The sequence below is a fragment of the Tympanuchus pallidicinctus genome, unplaced genomic scaffold (assembly GCF_026119805.1).
Source record: "Tympanuchus pallidicinctus isolate F22 unplaced genomic scaffold, pur_lepc_1.0 scaffold7, whole genome shotgun sequence".
In the NCBI taxonomy this organism is placed as follows: Eukaryota; Metazoa; Chordata; class Aves; order Galliformes; family Phasianidae; genus Tympanuchus; species Tympanuchus pallidicinctus.
The window spans coordinates 13,214,319-13,235,000 of NW_026294791.1; the positions used below are offsets into that span (position 1 = coordinate 13,214,319).

Below are 20,682 nucleotides of genomic sequence, written 5' to 3' on the forward strand. Positions count from 1 at the left end.
AACCTTCCACTTAGTGCAAGTCATTTCTCACCAGGTAGAAAGAAAGTTGGTAGTGAAGAGCAGAATAAATGATCTGCTTTGCTTAAAAAGGGCTAATGATTGAGATGTGCAATATGAGCCTTTTTTCCTTTTGTTTTTATCAATTGGTAGTGAACTGTCATTTGAAGCAATGCTGATCACTTTTTGAGGTAAAATTGTCTGAATTAAAATATCATTCCATACGATGTTTATATGTATATGCAAGTAAGAAATTGTTTTATTTCTTATTTCACAAAGAGTCAAGTACTGACTTGTTTGGTTTTTGATATTGCTCTTTATTTGCCCTTGAAAGATAAATTAATAAATTATAAGCACCTAAATATAGAAGATGTAGCAAGACATAAGCCCAAGCCCACAAGTACAATACAAATCAAGTCAAACAAGATAAGAATGCACATGCCCAGCAAAACCTATCAGTGTCACTAATGGAGCTTTCAGAATCAACAAGTGACCAAAGAACAGCAGATCTGGGGCAGATTCACTCTGTGGTGTCATTTGTTCTGTTGTTTCTGAGGTGTTGTCTCAGGACTGTGAACAGTGCCTTCCCTTTACAGCTGTTAATCTTGTTCACCAAGGCAAGTTCCTGTCATGGAGTATGGTGCAGGACATGTTGTTTTCAGTATTTCTGAGCTTACCCTCTGTACAAAGAGAAATGCTGAGGAGGCACAAAGGCAACCAATTTGCAGTTTTCAGACATAACTTAGGGCACTTCCAATTGGATTTGCTGTCTCTGTCACATGGAATTCTGTGACAGTGAAACTTGGAGAAAATGAAAGCAGTGGTTAGAAGCTGTTAGAAGTTGAGCAGGATTTCTATTGCAAATGTGGTAGCTGCCCTTTCTGAGATGAGAATTGCTGGTTCTGTAATTTTATCTTAATGCATCCTGTATTTCTGCCTCTTCCTAAGAATAATAGGGTTACTTAGGTTGATTTCTGCCTGCTCTGAAGTCATGGTGAGATTATTAGACCAAAGAAAGCTATTTAATTAAAATTACAGAGATAGCCCAAATCCTCAAACACCTCAATGATTAATATAAAAGTAATTATAAAGTAACTGTATATTCTGATGAAGAGCAGCAGCAGCCATGCAATCAAAACGCATGCAGAGAAATTAGTAAACAGCTGTAACTAGTCATGCTGTACAGAAGATATGTTAGATTTTTATTTTTTTGTTATTTCCTTCACAAAGAAATCAGTGTCTGACTGATTCCTCACTCAGTTGTCGGGTCAGAACTTCAACTCTCTAGATCAGTGTGGCATGAAGGGGTTGGCACAGGTTACATCAGTGAAACATCTGGTATTGTGCCTGTATATTCATTTTACTGAAGGAATATGAATAGATAATATACATAGTTGCTTATTTTGTGTGTCAAAAACGTGTTAAAGATCATCAAATTCATTAAGTCTGGGAATAGCTGATTTAAAAACTATAAAAACTATAATGTTTCCAGCTGGGATTTCAGTCTGCAAATCACACTGAGTTCCAGGGAGATACTCTGATATCTGAATTTCTGAGGCTCATTTAGAAATCCCAATCTAGGAGTTCACAGAGTGGAAAGTAGTCAATATGAAAGAAGCCAGTAGTATATGCTGATAGGAAAGCCATACTGCAAGTTTATCAGGAATGTACACGGGAAGCCAAGAGGTTTACTTTCCCTGAGCAGCTACCAGTCCAAACTGACTTTCCTTCTCATCTTTTATCATGTGGCTTTGTGCTTCTAAGTACTTCTTTCTGCCAAGCGTGCAAGCACAGGAACCATAGGGAGTTTCCACTGGAACCAGAACCTGTGGAGAAGGAACACAGATGTCATGCCTGAGACAAGGATGTGTCATTACAATCACAGAAGAAACTGCATCTATTCTCCTCCTTTCAAAATCATGTGTTGGTCCATTACATCCTTTCTGGACCTCAATGGTAGATTTTGTCATCTCAGATGAAAGTAGCTTTATAATGTCCCTGCAAGAGGCCAAAAGTAGAACAGGGTGGCAGGATAATCACAATTTGAAAGGAAAGCCAGAGTATAAACTGCCTACGGACCACTGAACTGTCAAAACAACAAATGCAGTATGAAGTAACCAAGTTTCTCTCTGTCAAGTAAGGATAATAGAACAAACTTCCAGCTGAACCTGTCCAACAGCTAAAGCAGCTGTGGAAGAAGGAGAAAATACATTGTAGCTCCTTTGTCTGTCATTCTGCTTGATGTTAAGTTTATATGTATATAATATATATAATGTTTATATATTTATATAATTTAATATATGTCACTTAGTTTATATACCAGCTGGTCCACTGCTGGACCAGCCTGCTTTGGCTCCTAATGACTACAGAACAATTCCTTCACTGCTGTCTTAGAATGCTGGTCTTCTGTCATCTGGAGATAAAGTCTAAGGCTTTGGCTAACCTGCTTGTGACCTCACAGCACCAAGGATGCTCACTGGCCTCAGCAGCACTGCCAATGGAGTAGAAAGAAGAGCCATATTGTACTGGCATTTCAAATTGCCAGGTCATGTGAAAGGACGATGAGACTAATTCTACTTGGTCAAACCTGCACAAGTTGACATTATCACTAAAATCGTAATGCAATAAAAATGAATGATTTCTTTCAGACATCTGTTACGGATCTCTCTGATCTCCAAAACATTTTCCTGTGCTTAGCAACATAAGAAGGCAATCATTCTCCTCCTGTAGTTAGTGTAGAACTCCTTTAGCGGTAAGGTAGAGCTTTTACTGGGGCGGGGGGAAATTGCTCCCTTTAACTCTGTGTTCTATGCAGAGATGCTGCTGTGCTTTATGGCTGTGTATTTATAGAGCAATTCTGGCAAACTGGAGCATTTACTTACTTCTTTGTCATTGGTACAGCCTAGTGCCTTCATGTCTACCACATTATAAAAGGTGTTGTTCAGGATGACTTCTATGACCTGTACCTGAAAATATGAAAACAGAGCAATGAATTGTGATATTTCTCTGCCAACAGCCTTGAGATGTTTTCCCTCAGTGTGAAGAAAAACAGAGCAACATCTCCTTTCTCCAAAATATGCACAGCTGATAAATGCATTCTATTGAATGTGTGGCCACTGTTTTAGTGTTCCTTTCACACTTACTCATATCCTACCAAGCATGCAGCAGTATTCTCCCCCATTATTGTCATAGCTAATAAGCAGAAATTCTCAGGATTGAAATTGTGAGAGCATTTATAGTTTTTCAGACCATCTAGCTGCATCACCAAACAGTTCCGTCTTAGGACTGCTAGAGGAGATTGGTTCATTTTGGTCCTCTCAAAGGACCAATTGATGCTTACTATTGTTAAAGTAAAACATCAACAGAAAGAAAGACAATACCTGTGACACTCGGGAGAGGACGCACATCTGAATGCAGTTGATGGTCTTCTGGTAAGAGGGTGAATATTCCCCACAGTCAGGTGGCCCTGAGAAGGCCTCAAGGATGCATTCTCGGACTTTGGCCCTAGAGATAAAACGTGTTCTTACAAAACTTCTGTCTAGATCCATCATATTTTACTGTGCTCATTTTCTTTCTACTTTTCTCTTTTATGAGAAAAAGCACATGAGATTTCACAGAAGATCAATGTATTTGTCCTGTCTCCTCCCAGTTCCTCCCTTGCCAACTCTATACTCGCCAGCAAATGTTTTGTTAAAAATATTTAACAAATGAGTTGTGAAGCTGTTCTCTTAGTGTTCTGAATTGAGCTACAGACTGTCCATTTAAATCCTGCTGTCCAATGGACCATTAGAGACAGAAGCTGATTTTGCCCCAGGGATTGCTTTTTGCCCCCATACTGAATGCTTAGAGCCTCTGCTGAGACCTACGGGAGCAGCTGTGCTTGGCAGGTGCAGGTCCGGCCCTTCCGCTGCTGCAATGCACAGAGGGACTTTGGGATCAAAGATTGGGTGATAAATATTATTAAGCTTTATATATACCATATGCAGTCAAAATCAAAATCTCTGCATTCGCCGTATGACCACTTGCAGAAGAGCTCTCCACATAAAATCCTGTCATTCCTTTCAGGAAGCGTGGTGTGTTCATTTCTGTAGAAGCCTTCAAATCCAGACTGTGTTGTCTTCATAAGTTTCAGATCTTTAATTCCAGCAAAAACAACCAGAGGACCTGTGAGCCAGAAATATGCGATAGCATGAGCCCTTTTCAGAGGCAGACAGAAAGGATCTCTGCTTGTTCACTTGTAGTAGCGGTTCTAGAGCCGTTAGGTAGTGACTACTCCAAGACTTGCACATTTCTGCTGCAAGGCTAACTACTTCTAAAAATTATTTTCTGTGTGCTGATGTTAGCAAGAAGGCAAGAAACAAGACAGAAGCCACTGAAATCAGAGCTCAGTCTAGAAAGAAGAGAATCTTCTTGAGTGACCTGCAGTAGAGAATCGAAGACACCTCTTCTCTCACTTCCTTGGAGCTGGGATGCATATCAGGTAGGCTCTTACTGATGTCAACTTGGGGATCACTAATTGCTCAGAAGGGAAATGAAATGGGCTACTGGTGCTGTGGTGCACAGGAGAGGTAAAGGGAGGCCTTTTCTAACATGGAGAAGTGTTGAAAGGTAGGTTATACAAAGACTGGGAGCCTCAGCCAGAAATTCACTTTACATATCCATCCTGTTGTGTTTTGCATCCCTAAGAACGCGAGGGCAAGGAGCCAATGCAAATGCTTGCAGTTCAGCTAATTAGCAGGAACTGGCATTAATACAGATACCACCCACAGGTTCAAACTGACAGTGTTTTCCTTGTAGCCACTATTTATAAAATGAGCTGTTGCAGATCAATGCTGCATGGGCGGATTATAATTTTCTCAAGAGCTAACAGTTGTGTCCTGAACATTTTATTCTGTCATTTTGGATGGCAGCTGAAAAAATTCATGTGGTCAGTCATTTAGATTACACCAAACTGATAATTGAAAATTTCACTGAGCAGAGCTGCCAAAAATGCAAATTTGGGAAAGAGGAACTGTACACCATGCAGACTTACCCAGAGCCCATATAGATGGTCACTGCTGAAGCCCACGCTGCTGCTTTGTGCTCTTCATGCACACACTAGCTAGTTTAAAATTAATCCTTCAGTAAGCCTGGCACATAGTAATCCTGCCTTTGACTTGGAGAACTGACACACTTTGAAGAAAGGAGCATATAAACAGGAGGGGGAACAGCTGTTTTATGAGAGTGGATAGTGATAGGACGAAGGGGGAATGGTTTTAAACTGAGACAGGGGAGGATTAGGTTAGATATTAGGAAGAAGTTTTTCACTCAGAGGGTGGCGCACTGGAACAGGTTGCCCAAGGAGGTTGTGGATGCCCTGTCCCTGGAGGCATTCAAAGCCAGGCTGGATGTGGCTCTGGGCAGCCTGGTCTGGTGGCTCCCAAGCACAGGGGTTGAAACTAGGTGATTTTTGAGGTTCTTTTCAACCCAGGCCATTCTATGATTCAGTGAAAGTTATATTGAAAGTAATTTTGCTGTGATGGATATTTCCAAATGATATGATTGTTTAGAGTGTTTTTTTATTTGTTTGTTTAAATACCTTGTTACTGTGTATGATTAAAACTGTATTTCATCCATTTATTTTCTTGTTTACATTCATCATTGCTTTTTTGAATGGGTCCAGGGAGGTGTTATCTATTACTTTGACTACATTCCCTCATTATTCACCAAAGCTTTGTAGAATCTAAAGATTTATCTTGTCTGCCCAATATTGTTGAACAGAATATACTGGATTTGCTTCAGATCTTGATGACTTCATTGCTCAGGCATAAGATAATTGGGTACAAATGTAATGCAAATACTACCAGTGTACCTTGAAGTATCTCATATTCAAATGCATACTGTTGTTTGAAAAGAATGCTTGCAACAAATGCTTTAATGAAATGCTGGCTGGGTAGATGTGTAAGTAGAACTATAACACCTAGACAAAGTTTTTAAAGAGCTGAATGTCCCTGTGCTTTCAGAAGCTTTTGTGCTTGTACTGTTTTTTCAGTTATCTGATGGCAACTCCACTGAGAATTGGAATGGATGATCTTTAGAGGTCCCTTCTAACCCTGCAATGCTGTGATTAAGTTACTTCTGATGTTTTCAGGTTTTAAAAAATTCTGAGCCTCCAATCAATTGAAATAGTGCAGGGGAGGAAAAAAAAAAAAGAAGAAGAAGAAAAAGAAAAGGTTGTAATTCTATTAAGCCTCACAAGTTTTCTTTTAATGATAAGTAAAGTGTTAAAACATAGGGTTAACAGAGAAGTAAATTTATGTGTCTGGCTGCTGGGTGCATGGGAGGATGCTAAAGATAGAGAAGGCTCACTTATAAGGAGAATAAAAGGGAGTTGAAAATCTTCTGATTATTATTCACCCAAGCAGGGAATCCTGAAGAAACAACTGAAGGTGTACATGAAGAAAAGACTAAGAAGGAAAAGCAGTTTTTTCAGAAAGCCTTTGTAAAGGCTGAAATTGCAAAATTGCATGCAGAATTATCATGATGATGAAATATTTAGATTCAGTTCATATACTGGAAGCAGAAGCTTCTCAAGAAAGCATAATATATTTTTTTTTTCATTCAGGTTTCTTTCTTAATTTTTTCCAAGAAGATAAAATTAATTATATCAAGGCTGAGAAAAATGCAGTAGTTGTCAGCATTACTGTGAACATTACAAAACATTATGCCAAAAGGCACTGGAAACCTGCACGGGCTTTCTCTTTTTTTTTCAGCAGGAATGTGGGGCCGATGCTCAGCTGTTCTTTAGCTGTCTCTCAGAGATCAAAGACTACATAATTAGACCATAAAATTATTCCTTGGTTTAGATCTCTGGAGAGGTTTTGTTCCTCTGTAAGCCCTGCCATGGCTTTTACTGTCCCTAAAGCCACCTTCTGTCATTAGCAGAAATATTTACAGAGAAGCAGGGGAAGCTGCAAAGTTTTTCTCACCATTCCGGCACTGCTCAGCTTCGCAAAAGCGAATCCCATCTGGAACAAGTATGAATGAGTGGATGTGGGGAACGCCGTTCTAAAATCCAGAGCAGACATGTGAGTTAAAATGCAGAAAGCAGAAAGCATCACCTTAACAGGAAAGCAGGGTAAGAGAGTGGCAAATGGCTCCAGCACGAGCCAAGGGAATGCATTAGTGTTTCAGATACCTGGTATTGACGTTGCCATGGCACTTCCTGAACGTAGGTTTTGACGTACGCCACTTGGCAAAATGTTGTCATGAAGTGTTTGCAGATATCTATAGCAAACTGTTCTATACTTGAGATCTAAGGCAGCAAAGAATATTATTAGAACAAAGCACTTACCTCACATACAAGAGCAGATTGTTCTAATTGTAAATATTTAGGGAGGATCAATGTTGTTAAAAATACAGATTTCTTTCAATTCTGGCTCTGCGAACCTACTCACTTGATCAGCTTGCAGCAAATGCTGCAAATAAACATCCAGATCCAGCTAAAAATCTCCCATTCTACAGCTTGGGAGCTGGAGTCCCTGGATGTAATGCTGTATGTGGATTTCATTAAAAGAGAGAGAACTTGAGCTGCAGATTTTCTTTACGGTATGAGGAACTGAAGGAGGTAAGAGCACAGTTAACAGAATTAAGAAGAGACTAAGCTACTTAGAGTCCTTCTGTTTAAAATGCTGCATAACAAACACTTCCCAGTGAAGAGACAAGAAAAGCAAGGATAGCTAAAAAGTAAAAGATACCCCATTTTTTTTGGCCAACACCAGGACAATATTCTTAATGGTGTCTGTAGGTATCACGAAAGAGTTGTTTCCATCCAAATACTCATGAGCAGAAGTCAGCCGGAGATGTGTGCACACTTCCACTTCTTTAACAAAGTGCTTCTTCCCTTCTCTATGAAGGCGAAGGAACTTGATTGTGTTCTTGCCATATTCACAGTTGAGCACTTCTATATCCTTAATCTGAAGGGAAAAAACACATGCTATAGTTGTAACAGAACTCCGCAGAGGCATTAGTTACACTTAGGCAGTGAAATATAAGCAACATTTATTGTTTTATTTCTGTGATTACCTGTGATAATGAAAATATTTCCAAGTCCTGATAGAAGGATAAATGCTTTGAGAAGATGTCTTTATGAGTAGCAGCTATGACAGACTTTAAAACATTTCTTGGAGGGCAGATCTTTTAGCAAATCACACGTGGAGCTGCAGGGGCATTGAAGCAAAGCTTCAGTGCAGGGCAGGCAGGTGGCTTTGTGAGCAGGCACAACTCCCAAACTAAGAATGAAAGCAGCTGTCATGTTCTTGATGACTTTTGTTTTCTGTTGCCCCATCTGTGCATGTTGTGGTTCCCGAGAGAAAGAAGGAAAGAAGGGCCGGGCTGGGCTGGTTGAAAGGGTTTTGTTGCAATTGGATTCCAGATTGCTCATGAAAGGGATCAGAAGCAAGTCTGAGCAGCAAAATTCAGCTCTCATTTCACACTTCCACAATCCTGGCTTTCTGGGATCATTGTTTTTGTTTGTGCTAAGCCCTAATTGCTTTTATCCTGCTTTGGTCAAACACAGTCCAACTTGTACAGCTTCTGCCGTGCTGGAGACACTGCAATGGGAGGGAAGGAAAAATGCTGTGGGGTCATGGGGTTTTCTTTTCTGCTAAAACATCCAGTGCTGACTGCAAAAAACTTTCCCAGAGGCTGACTCGTCCGGTACCTGATATTAACTTATTCCAGTGCAAGTGTAATGGGAAAGGAGAAGAGAATATTTTCAAGACTAGGTTCAATTCAGACTTTGTTCCTAAGATAAATGCTAATGCATTTAAAAGGGAATTTAAAAACCTTACTAACCAACTGGAAGTAAATTGCTGTGGCTCAGAGGCTTTTGTTGCTGTCAGTCCCTGCAAATGGACGTTCAGTGCCTATGGGCAAATGGAGGAACAGAGCTGAACTGGGGGCTTTGCGACCGGGAATGATGCAAAGGCTGAGCTCAGTGCAGAGGCTGCATGGAAAAGCAGAGAGGAGAAAGTGGGTTTGGTTTGCTTGTCTGAAAACTGAGCTTTTTCGGGTAGTTGTACAAGATTGACGAGTTTCACGTCTCCGTTCTTCTGCCCGGATTGACGCGGGCGAGCTTCTAGCCGATCCTGGGGGCGTTCACCGGCAGCCTGAGGAAACGCGGGCGACTTCTGTTTTCGGAGCCTGCCCTGCGCTCACTGTGCCACGCGCCGAGATGACTGCGAGCTCTGCGTGGCGCGGCCCTACTCTGCTGCTGCTGCTCTTCTCCCCAGCCCTGTGGGCAGTGGAGATTTCCTGCAGGAATGAAGACGGGGAGGCAGTGGACTGGTAAGTAAGCACCGCACATGGGAGGGAAGCTGGATGAGTAAATAATGCCTAAAATTATACTGTGCAGAGTAGGCGGGTCAGTGGGAAGTAATGCATAGCAAGCATTGGTTTAATCCTTCTTGCCTCTGAGTAGCTGAATTTTACATTAGGAAAACCTGGGCTAGGTTACTGAAAGGTGATTTCATTCCATGGAACAAACCACGCTGCTCTGTTATGACTAACTGCAAAATAATGACAGGTTTACGCAGCGTTCATTTCTGATGATCAAAGCCAGCCTCACCTGTGTTCCAGTGCCAGCACCACAACTGCCTGCAGCAGCACTGCTGGGAAAATGCCCGCACCCTGCCCTGATCTCACTGATGGCCCCTGGCCACGCAGGGGAGCTGAGGCCCAGTCACCTCCGAGTGGGCTGGGAGACGCGCAAGGAGCGCAGGCAGCCATGGCTGTGTGGGAAAGCGGTGTCTGGCAGCGCTCAGCCAGCACTTAGGTGCCAAGTGATTAACTGGGTTAATGCACCTTGAAGATGAAAGACACGAAGTGTAATCACAAAACAGCCAACTCATGTTTAGAAAGTAAAGCAAGGGCTTTTAAAAAAGGAAAGGAAAGAAAAAAAGCACTGAAGCCTCTGAAGGACAAATATTAAGCAGTTTAAAATAAGAATGACAGAGCAGCAATTAGTTCAGATATGAGTGACAGAGGAGGTGGTGCTGCTCTGTACCACCACCCTCACATGGCTCACCAGGGGCTCCCAAGCACAGGCAGTGTGCTGCTCACATTGAGCTCCTGAGGGACTGGCCCAGCCCCATCTTGCTTACCAATGCACCTCCAGATAAAAGTCATTTTTTGGGAATCAGAATCTGAATTGGTGCAGGCAGCCAAGAAATTGGTGATAAGAAAGATTTCATTTCTCTGTAAAACAATGATTTCTTTCAGAATAAGTTGCAGACCCTGGTCCCTTCTGACAGGACTAGTAGGGAGAAGAGGAAAGATCTTCCAAACATATCGTGACCTGATAAAAGAGAAGCTTGCCTGTCAGCATGGTCGTGCTTGTTCATTAACAAACATCCTCTGCTTCTTCCTGATTCTGAAGTCAGGTGCTACGAAGCAGAACTGAAACTGCTGAGAAAAGCTTCCTCTTAAGCAAAGGATGTTGACACCCTTTCAAATAAACACAGCTTTTCTTTTTTTTATTTTCACTTGCAAGAGTTGTATGAGTCTCTGCTGTTCAGTGGCTTCCTGCTGCAATTCTCCATAATTGCTTATTACCAGTACTCACACACCTTTTCTTTGTTGCTAGACTGAAGTAATCACTTCCCTTATCCACTCTGATCCCTCCCTGGAAATGCCCAAAGCCGAGTGGGAGGGGGCTTTGGGCAACTCACGTTACTGGGAGGCGTCCTACTGGGGGACAACTGGATCTGTAAGGTCCCTTCCAACCCAAACTGTGCCATGAATCTGTCCTCCCACCTGTGTCCCTGGCTTGCCTGCACTTCCTTCCATGAGTGGTACAGCTGGCAATGGCCACAGGTGCTGTTTCACCTGGGAGCTCACCTCACCAGCCCCTGCACACAGCATATGGCCCCAGGCCCGCTGTCCTTAGGAGAGCAGAAGTCTCTGTTTTATTGGCCCAAGTTCACTGCACTCTTTGAGAATCATCTTGTGCACACAGAGCCAGGGATTGAAGCCAGAGCTGTGCATTGGTTTTTATAGGATGTGGAAAAAAGAGATTAAAAGATGGTTAAAAATTGCTTCTAGTAATTCAGTGCGCACTCAGAAGCAAGCACTGTGGCTGTGTTAATCAGATTCTTTGCTGCTAATGACTTTACTCTTTTCCTGCTTGTCAGGAAAGTAATTTCAGTCCACTCCCACAACACTTCAATACTTTAAGCGCTTGAGAAACTTCCTGTGCACAGTTAGCAGTGAGGACTTTCATCCAGCTTCAATTGCTGAGGCACTCAGCTGTCAGGTCGAGTGCTCAGCTCACCTGGGAGTGGGCATTCCTGTACGCTGCAGGGCTGTAAACATGGGGAAAGCACCGACCTTCCAGAACATTTTGGAGGAGTTTGGAAAGGCTTCAGGCAGCAGTTCTTGGTTCATCTCCTACCTGTATAACTACTACTATTTGTCTTCTTTCCAAAACCTCATTGCAAGTGAAGGGATGGCTGCAGCTTCTCAAGTAGGAAACGCTCTCACCAGACCTCCCCTGCAAATTCCTTCTTCACCTTCTCCTGGAACATCCCTCAGATAGTGGGGATGCAGGTAGATTACAAGAATCACTAGCATGGTGTGTGCTTCTCCTCAGTCTGTATGTGAGCCCTTCCATGGATTAAATGTCCCTCTAGCAAAATGTTCTTCTGGTGCTTTTACCTGCTTTCTGAGCTGCTTTTTCTTTTTTTTTATTTTTAAACCAACTGTAATTTATCTGGGCAGGACCTACTCTTCCTGGCATACTGACAGTGTTAAGTGCAGTCAGACTGCATTATTGCTAAGTACTATGCACAGGACTGAAAATAATGCTGCTCAGTTCTTACTATTGACATAAATAACAAATTACTTAAGCAGAGCACTCAAAGCAAGTGGCTCAATTAATTACACTGCAATTAATCCCATGGACTTTTGTACTAGGAAAACCTGTTTACTTCATCAGATACGCTAGTAGAAACGGACCCATTTACCAACAGTGTCAAGTACTCTGCAATTTTGAAGAGATTGCTGTTTCTTACTGATTGTTTGTAAATATTCCTCTTGCAACAGCTCAGCAGAATGTATGTCTGCTATTGAAGGATTATAATTAATCATGGTTTTGTGCTTATTTATATGTGTGTATGAACAAGTGGAATTATATAATTTTATTATTTAATATACAATGTAATTATGGCTCATATAAATACATAATTCTGTTTGTATAGAATAAGAAATTGTTGGTAAGAGTTATCCATATTGACCAAGAGAATGGCAGACTGAGTTTGGGACCTGAAGTTCAGGCTCAGCTTTTTCCTGTTTATGAAAGCCAGGAGCAAGCAGCATGGATTTGGTGGCTGCATGGGACACCAGAGAATGTCCCCACAGTGTGCATCTCTGCATAGGTTTCCCTGCTTCATCTCCCTGATGCTGAGCTCACAGTTCAGTCCCTGAAATGCTAGGCAGAACTCATTCAGCCTCATCCTTTGTGCCGAGGGTGAAAACCCCACAAAGATGCAGGACAGAGTTTTGCTCAGATGCTCACATTCACATTTTAGCCACAGGAGGGATGTGGGTGCAGTGAGGGAAAACTAAGGTTAGTTATTCTAGGGTACTGACAACAGTGTGGCCATAGCAAGGGTAGTTTGGTGCTGGCTAAGCCTCTTCAGAGAAGCAGACTGAAGGTGCCCGCAGGGACATGGTGCTGCTGGCTCCAGAGTGTTAGCACTGGTGCCCCTGTGCAGGCATCTCTGTGGTTCACCTTGGTCCTTACATGCTCATGGGGGAGAAGAGATGGACCTATGCATTGAGATAGAATGGTTTGTGAGAAAAACAAAATTTGTTTGTCACTGCTGCAGGTTTGCTCTGTACAAGCTGCCAAAGCACACCAAAGAAGATGGCACAGGGCTGGGCCTGGAGTACCTGTACATGGACAGCCTAGCGCAGCAGTGGCAGCCTGGCAGGTACCTTGTCAACATGACACAGAGTGCTCTGGGACAGACACTGGGGCAGCTCTACAAAGCATATGAGTCCAAGGTAAGCAAGGTTTAATTGCTGTGTTGCTATCATGTCTACTTGACAGTACATGCAAATTAAATGAAACCAGCCAAAATAAGCATGTAGGGCCATAGCCAGACCTGACTGACTAGATCTGCTAATATGCATCAAGGTGAGCATACTGGTGGCTTGGCAGATCATTTGCAGTTCTGGCTACAATTAGAATCATAGAATCGTAGAATTGTTTGAGTTGGAAAGGACCCCTAAACGTCAGTTACCCCAACTCTCCTGCTTTGAACAAGACCCCTACGGCTCGATCAAGCGCTCAGAGCCCTGTCCAGACTGACATTGCAAGTATCCATGAACAGGGCATCCACTGCCTATCTGGGCAACCTGCTCCAATGCCTCCACCCTAATTGTAAAGAGCTTTTAAATATTTTCTCTATATTCAAAATTAGAATTAGAAGTTGCCCTAGAAATTTCTAGTTGAGTCTTTCACACACTTGAAGTATTGTCCATCAAATAGATGAACATTGGTGCACAGTCCCCATGGCTTTGTTTCTGCAATTTCTGTTGAGTGGTGGCTGAAGCACAGAGCCAGCTGTCAGCTCAGCCCAGCTTGGTGCCAATCACCAAAGACCACCCACCTTAGCCCTCCCAGCTGCATGTGTTTTGCGTTTCACCTTAGATCACATTTGGGTTTTGCTGTTGCCTTCTGACTGCTTCACCAGTAATGATTTCTTTTTCTAGTCAGAAACTTCCTTTATGCTAGTGTGATCATAAAATACCACAAGATCTGCCCATGGTTATTTTTTAGCATCTACACATTGTTCCCATTCTTAGGAGTCTGAGTGTGTCTTTGCATTTCTGCTGTGGGTTAGTGATAGGGTGTCATTACATTTATATGTTAAAAAAAAAATTGGTCAAATATTGCCAAACCACTCGACTCTCCTATTCTGTATCATGCTGGAACTGTAATACAAACAATCTTTACAAGCTCACAACACTGAGCTATGTTGATGCCATCTTCCTACACTGCTAGCATTTGCAAACTGCACAGTAGGTGGGGAGACATTTCTCAACACCTTTGAAGCTCTTTATTCGGGGCAAATAAGGTGCAACTGTATGTAAATTTTTTTTGTAAAAAATATTCATGGTTTGTCCTTCATAAGAACACTTGAAATGGTTTCTTTTCCTGAGCAGACATTTTCACAGGACCTTGTTGCTAAGTGAGAAAGAGATACACAGAAAAGCAGAGGATGGGAAGTTCTGGTAAGTGGTTGCCCAACAGAACCCATGGAAATTGTCCTATTGAGCATATTGAGCCTCAAGGACTGTTGCAATGATTGAGAGAACTTCTGCTTGATATTAACCAGGATCGTAATGCTGAGTCTTCAAGTTTATTTTAGTGTACGCTCTGTGTCGATGGTGGCAGCTGACATGGGAAAGAGTCTCGTGATGCATGCAGAGATCTGCTGAATTCTTTCAGGAAAAGTCATTTGCTTAAAGGCCTTCCTCTTACTGAATGTCGTGTTTCAGAAATGTGTGTTTCCCTGCAGAGGAACAACACTGTGTATGCAATCTATAACGATGAGGTCCCTCATTCAGGCTCCATCAGCTGGAAAAAAGGACACACCAAAGGTACAGGGAGAATCCCCAGCTTTCCTCTTTTTTGAAGTTGTGGAATTTGTTTGTTTGTTTGTCAATCTGCATATCTAAAAATCCTGCCTAAAACAAAACTGGAAAGCAATTTGCACGATGAGTGGTTTGCGGCACGGTGACAGATGCAGTTGCTTCTATTCTGGTTCTGCTGTGCCTGTGCTGTGTTGAAGAACTGTTATGGATTAGGGACCCTTTGTTTTCAAGAGTGGAAACTCTTGTATCTCCTTCAGCAAGTACAGACACATCGTCCTGAGCTGGCTGTGTGACAGCAGCACCCAGTGCAAGGGGAAAGGCACCCTGTGAGATAGCCTCTGAACTCCCAGCTTTCCATCTCTGTGGAAGGATTATAGAAGTACTTAAGTAAGCAGTGACAGTATAGCCACAGAGCTGCTGTGCAGTCCTGGTGGTCCCTTCAGGAAGCAGATGGGACGTGCCCAGCCTGGCGCTGGAGAGCTTTGGCAGGGCTGTATCTGGCTGCAGATCCGGGAGCTGCTCCCTGGGCTCATGCCTACCTGCAGTGCAGGCATCCTGCACTGAGCACAGTGATGAAATGAAGGGAAGGGGAGGGGGCCATGAGGAGGGAGTCACAGACAATAAACCATCAGATTTTTCAGAGAGCAGAGAACGAAAAGGTTTTGCAAAGATTTTCTTTGAAAGCACAGAGGTGACAGTTCATGTTAGGCTACGCAGCCGAGAATTAATGCAATTTTAGCACAATATCAGTGTTTTCTATAGCCCATTAATATACTGTAGAGCCAGTTTCACTGTAGACATTAACACACTAAAGCATGATGTCTGCAGCAGCAAATCCAAAGCAGGACACCACTGTGATGTCTCAGGGCTTATTTGATATAACTTTCCTCTGATAGGGTTTCTGCTCTTGGACAAATCACAAGGCTTCTGGGTGATCCACAGCGTGCCCTTGTTCCCCCCCTTTCCTGAGGACGGCTATGGTTACCCAGCCAGTGGGGAGTTCTACGGACAGACAGCCATGTGTATAACCTTTACATATGAGCAGTTCATAGAAATAGGTAAGGATTCTCCCTAAGAATGCCTTTGCACCACTGCAACTCTCTGACTCCTTTCCTTTTTGCTATGCCTCCAAAACTGCTTGCTTTTGTCCTCCATTATCAAATTTGGTAACCAAGTGGGGCCTGGAAACTGCATGCTTGGCTTTCAGTTCTATTTATCGAGTTCTTCCTGTGGGAATGTGGGAAATTCACTCTTCCACTCTTTCTCCATCTCCCATGGGGTCTACTGAGATAATAATAGTCACAAGCGCATATTGAGGGCAAAGTCAGCCCATACATACCAAATGCTTTAGAAATATAAAGGAGGATGGGTCATCATTTTTAACAGAAGTAGTAGCTTATTCAACTGCTGTAGTCTGCAGTTCTACAAATGCAAAGCAATCACTGCTTAGCAAGAATGGTGGCCTTGACGTCAGAAATACTAACTATGGAAAAAATATTCTCCAGAATTTCTATAGGTACTTTTTCCCACATAAAAAGTGAACCCTAAAAATAAGAAAAATAAAATCTGTGTCTGTAAGATTTAGAAGTACCTGACACTGGAGGTCCTGAATAAGGACTATCAAAAGGCATGGTAAGATGACACACTTATATGTTCCTTAACACCTTTTACATTGTTTTTCGCTCTTTGCTCAGTTACGAGTGCCAGAAGAAATGCATAAGATTATAAACAAGCTGGGCACACTATGGAGCTGTTAAACCCAAGATCCTGCTCCTGGAGGTGCATCTTTGCTTGTGCTTAGGGAAAGGGAAGAAGAAAATGAGAAGCACAGTAATGTTTTCATGCTCTATCCTCCCAGCTTCTGGTAATCTGTGGTTTAGGGTTTTCCTGAGCTGGAAAGACTGGAAAGTTCCTGATGGACTCATCTTCATGAACTCATCACTCATGGAGCTATTTGTATCCTTCCTCTTTATGAAATCCACAGTGAGGACTGAGCACTGTACAAAGAATTTTCTTCTGCAGATCCAGTCCAGATTCTGAAAGTCAAACTCTATTCTCCCTAAAATCCAGCCAGGTGCTTGGTCAGCTTTTTGCTTTGGCTTTGGCTTGGCAAGTGTAACTGAGTGGAAACTCCTCCTGTAAATACAGATTTGAATTCACACGTGCCACTTCAGCAGTGTGACCACTCAGAGGCTTGAAGATGATCATGGAGGGATGTGGCATGGCCCTTCTGCTGAGTGCAGGGAGGTGTACATGGTAAAAATGGAGCTTACTCTCCCAGCCAGGCTATGTGCTACAGGGCTAGTCAGAACCCAAAGCAATTAAACACATTTTTGGTTGCTAAAACAAGCTACTTGGACACTGAACTCCTCTGGGAGATAAATTGTGAAGATTAGAAAGGATTTGTGTTTCTCTTCCCAAGCTGAACTTTACTGTCTTGATTGCTCCACTTTAACCTATTTTCATTTTGCTTATTTTCATTTCTTTATGGATGTTTTATGTTTTTGGGGGGCTTTTGTTTCTGTGGTTTTTTGTTTGTTTACTTGCTTTTTTCTAGACCAACAGATGCTGAGCTCTAATCCAGAAATCTACAGCTGCTCCCTCCCTGATACCTTCCAAGCCGATCTCCCAAACCTTCAAAAGCTTTGTGCAGGCTCCAGGCCTCCCTCAGGCCCCCTGCGCCGCCTCTCCAAGCTGCAGTCGGCACATGGGGAAGCCTTTCTCCACTTTGCAAAGTCTAATTCTTTTGTGGATGGTAAGTGAAAGTGCTGTTATCTATCATGTGCTCAAGCAAGCAGTGGGCAGTCAGTATATCCTTTGACAGTATTTTCTTTGAGGGGAAGAAAAGAATTTCAGCTTCAGAAATGAATTAGCAGAGCAGGGAATGGTCTTCTGTCATTCTGTCAGCCCCACAAAGTGAAAAGCTATCTCGTCTCTCAAATGTTTTACAATGCACATTAGTGGGGTTGTCAGAAATTTTCTATCCTGATATTCAACTGTAGCAGCAAAGAACAAAAATTAGGTTTGAATAATCTGCTTTTTTTTGTTATGAAGAACTGAGGTTTTTTGTTATTTTTTTTCCTTCATTTCCTATTGATTATTTCTAACAAGTTTTCCAGCGAAAGAAGGGAAAACAAGAATGAATTCGGGAAATAAAATCAGGGCAGGATGGGGGTAAAATCTCTTCTGGTTCACTTCAGGCATTGGAGAGAAGTTAGCCCAGTTTAAGTGATCCTTTTTGAAACCTTAAATGAAGGAAAATGATGGGCTGACTCCCATCCTCTGCTATCCCACAGATATCTATGTGGCCTGGGTGGCTCAGGAACTGAAGACTGATTTGTTGGCTGAATCCTGGCAGCACTCTGGCCAAAAGCTTCCCTCAAACTGCTCTCTCCAGTACTATGTCTACAACATAAATCTCATAGGGACGCCACTGAATTCCACCTTCCATTCGATCCAGGATCACTCCAAATGGTCTGTTTCAATGAAGGATGAAGTTCAGTGGACCTGCATTGGAGACCTAAACCGTGCTGTAGAGCAAGCTTGGAGGAGTGGTGGGTTCATCTGTACGCAGAACAAACACATCTACAATGCTTTTAGACATTTGGTGATCCACTACGAAAGTTGCAATGATGCTTCCACGTGGATATAAATAGACTGTTCCTCCCAAACAGCATAGCCCCTCGTTACATAAAATGTGTAGGAAATATCTCCCTTAAATTCTATTTTCTCTCTGGAAAAAAAAAAAAATGGCCCTGTGAGTTACCAGATGCGCTAGACTTTTACTTCATTAGCTACAGAAGCAGGCATTTTATGGGTAAAACATGGCTGTTTTTTCCCTGCACTGTGACACTGAAGCAAAGCGCGCTGCTGCCAGCAGTGCTTCACAGGGGACGTCAGTGAGAAATGCTGGACAGGGGATGTGAGGAAAAATGAAAACTTGCTGTGCTATGTAGGCTGTCTGGGATGGGCTGTTGACAGGAGAAAAGTACCCCAAAATGCTTCAAAATCACCGCCTGTTCCAGGTTCTGTAGAGATCAGATCATGTCTGCTGAGGCTGGGCTGAATTTCTTAAAAGTCAGGCGTAATTGGATGCAGACAGGAAGACAAGTAGTCTGGGGACAAGAAGGCTTCATTTTTATGATTAATTTTTGGAGAAGAAATGAGCTTTGAATCATTTGTTACCAACAGCTTGGGAATGTTTCTAGTGCTTTTATTCATGTGCAGCAATCATATAAACCAATAAACACGTCCAAAAAATGAATGAATAAAATAAATTAAGAGAGAAGATGTTCTTTTTATGGTCTCTCTCTTCCATCTATAGCTATTTGTGATTGGTTATATGGTTTTATAGCTGCCAAAGGAAAAATTGAGAAAATTAAGGGGAAAAAAAGAGAGAGAAGAAAATATTTGAACATGTTATTTCATCTACATTTTCACACTGCAGATTATGTGGCTGTTAATTTTTGATACCTCTGTTCTCAAGCCTAGCATTTGAAGTTTGCATAGATTTGCTATAAAGACAAAGCTAACTTGCAAACTTGCAGTAGCATTTTTTGAATCAATTTTTAATATGTTCTTAGGTACATTTATAGGATTATATCTCACTTTTTTTTTTTCCTGAATTGCTGTAAACTTATGTTTGAAGGTTTGCCTGCCCTGCTAATATTTCTGTTTTGCTGTGTTTGTAGTCCATACCCCTGACTGTATACAAGTGTCAAATAGCTATCAAGAAATACCGTATGACCACAAGAATTTACTGAAGACTTCCTTCCCTTTCTATCCTGAAAAAAATCAATCAATCAACAAAGTGTTCAAAGTACCAAATAAATGAATGTCATATCACATTTGAGTGTACTTCTTGAAGAAATAAAACTACTGTATCTGGCCTGGTTAATGGGAGAACTGTGCAAAACTGAATTGTATGTTTAGTCAACCTGGGTTGAAGATAAAGCTGACTCTCATAGCTCAATGAAAATAGTGTAAATAGTCTAGATGTTTTGCACGAAATGGATTTTTTCTTTATCTCTACATATGAGCAAAAAGTTTTCCAAATAATGTTAAGTAACGTTTTTCCTCTGAAGCTTGTCAAATTATTTTATGTGCATGCTTTCCATTGTTTCACCAGCTGTGGTCAAGTAATAACTATTTGTGGCTGTGAAAATTGCCTGTTAGACAGCAGTGAGTGCTGGGACAGTAGGGCTTGGCTTCGATAAGCCAAGATAAAATTTGTCTTGTCCATTTTTTCATGGCAGACACTGACCCAACTGGCCTGACCTCTTGCATCTTGCCCACAGCATCACATGTTTGTGTACAGGACATGTACAGGAACAACAAGGAGACCTTCACTGGAATCAGCTCAGGTGAGGTGCTCCATGGTGCACCGGACGGCTCTGGGATCTGCTCCACCACCAGTATTTCCTATGGGAGATGCTCAGCCACAATGTTTAACTCACAGAGCTCAACAGCATGGAGTCTTCATCCCAATGCTGACACAGTGGTGTGTCACAGTCCTGCTCCCCAGACCTGTCCCTTGACTGTAAGTGCTAATTGGTATCCTTAATTATTTGTTCAATTGGTAGATATCATAGAGCCAAGACTGTTCACAGCATTTCTCTTCCAGTGTGCTCCAGATTGATTGCCTTTCTGTCAGCATCTACTAAAGAGGCGTAAACAGTAGTGGGAAGATGGAAAGAAGCCCTGTACCCTACACTGCCTAAGTAGGTTGGGCACACAATAATTTCAGTGGTGTAGCAATAAAAAGGCTGCAGTTCTGGTTCTTATTTTTTCTGTCTGTAAACAGTTTTAATGTAGTTTTCCTTTCATTGCATAATGTCCGTATTTGCATATCTCCCAGTATTTCCATTACGCACATTATGAAACATGGGTAGATGCTCTTTTTCCCAAAACAGACCTGTGATCAGCAATCTGAACTTTTGGATTTTTGAATGGCCTGTATCTGTCAGGCCAGCCGTGTGACATCAGGTTCACATCCCCTTGCTCAAACTTACATGCCCTCATAGCACACGCTGTCGCTGGTGTGAA

At 42.2% G+C, this 20,682-nt stretch overlaps 2 protein-coding genes across 2 annotated transcripts; one reads left to right on the top strand and one right to left on the bottom strand.

Annotated features, from left to right (window-relative positions):
• Nucleotides 1-314: 314 nt before the first annotated feature.
• LOC128072671 (uricase-like) lies at nucleotides 315-8,625 on the bottom strand. Its single transcript, XM_052666702.1, has 9 exons — nucleotides 8,551-8,625; nucleotides 8,062-8,172; nucleotides 7,734-7,952; nucleotides 7,175-7,291; nucleotides 6,966-7,044; nucleotides 3,975-4,161; nucleotides 3,378-3,501; nucleotides 2,880-2,963; nucleotides 315-1,823 (listed from the first exon to the last, which is right to left on the bottom strand). Exons 1-9 carry the CDS (start codon nucleotides 8,623-8,625, stop codon nucleotides 1,686-1,688), a joined length of 1,134 nt encoding a protein of 377 aa, XP_052522662.1. The 3' UTR covers nucleotides 315-1,685.
• Nucleotides 8,626-8,803: 178 nt separating this feature from the next.
• DNASE2B (deoxyribonuclease 2 beta) lies at nucleotides 8,804-19,484 on the top strand. The gene is made up of 6 exons (XM_052666003.1): nucleotides 8,804-9,324; nucleotides 12,864-13,041; nucleotides 14,562-14,643; nucleotides 15,534-15,695; nucleotides 17,195-17,392; nucleotides 17,934-19,484. Exons 1-6 carry the CDS (start codon nucleotides 9,212-9,214, stop codon nucleotides 18,287-18,289), a joined length of 1,089 nt encoding a protein of 362 aa, XP_052521963.1. The 5' UTR covers nucleotides 8,804-9,211; the 3' UTR covers nucleotides 18,290-19,484.
• The last annotated feature ends 1,198 nt before the right edge of the window (nucleotides 19,485-20,682 follow it).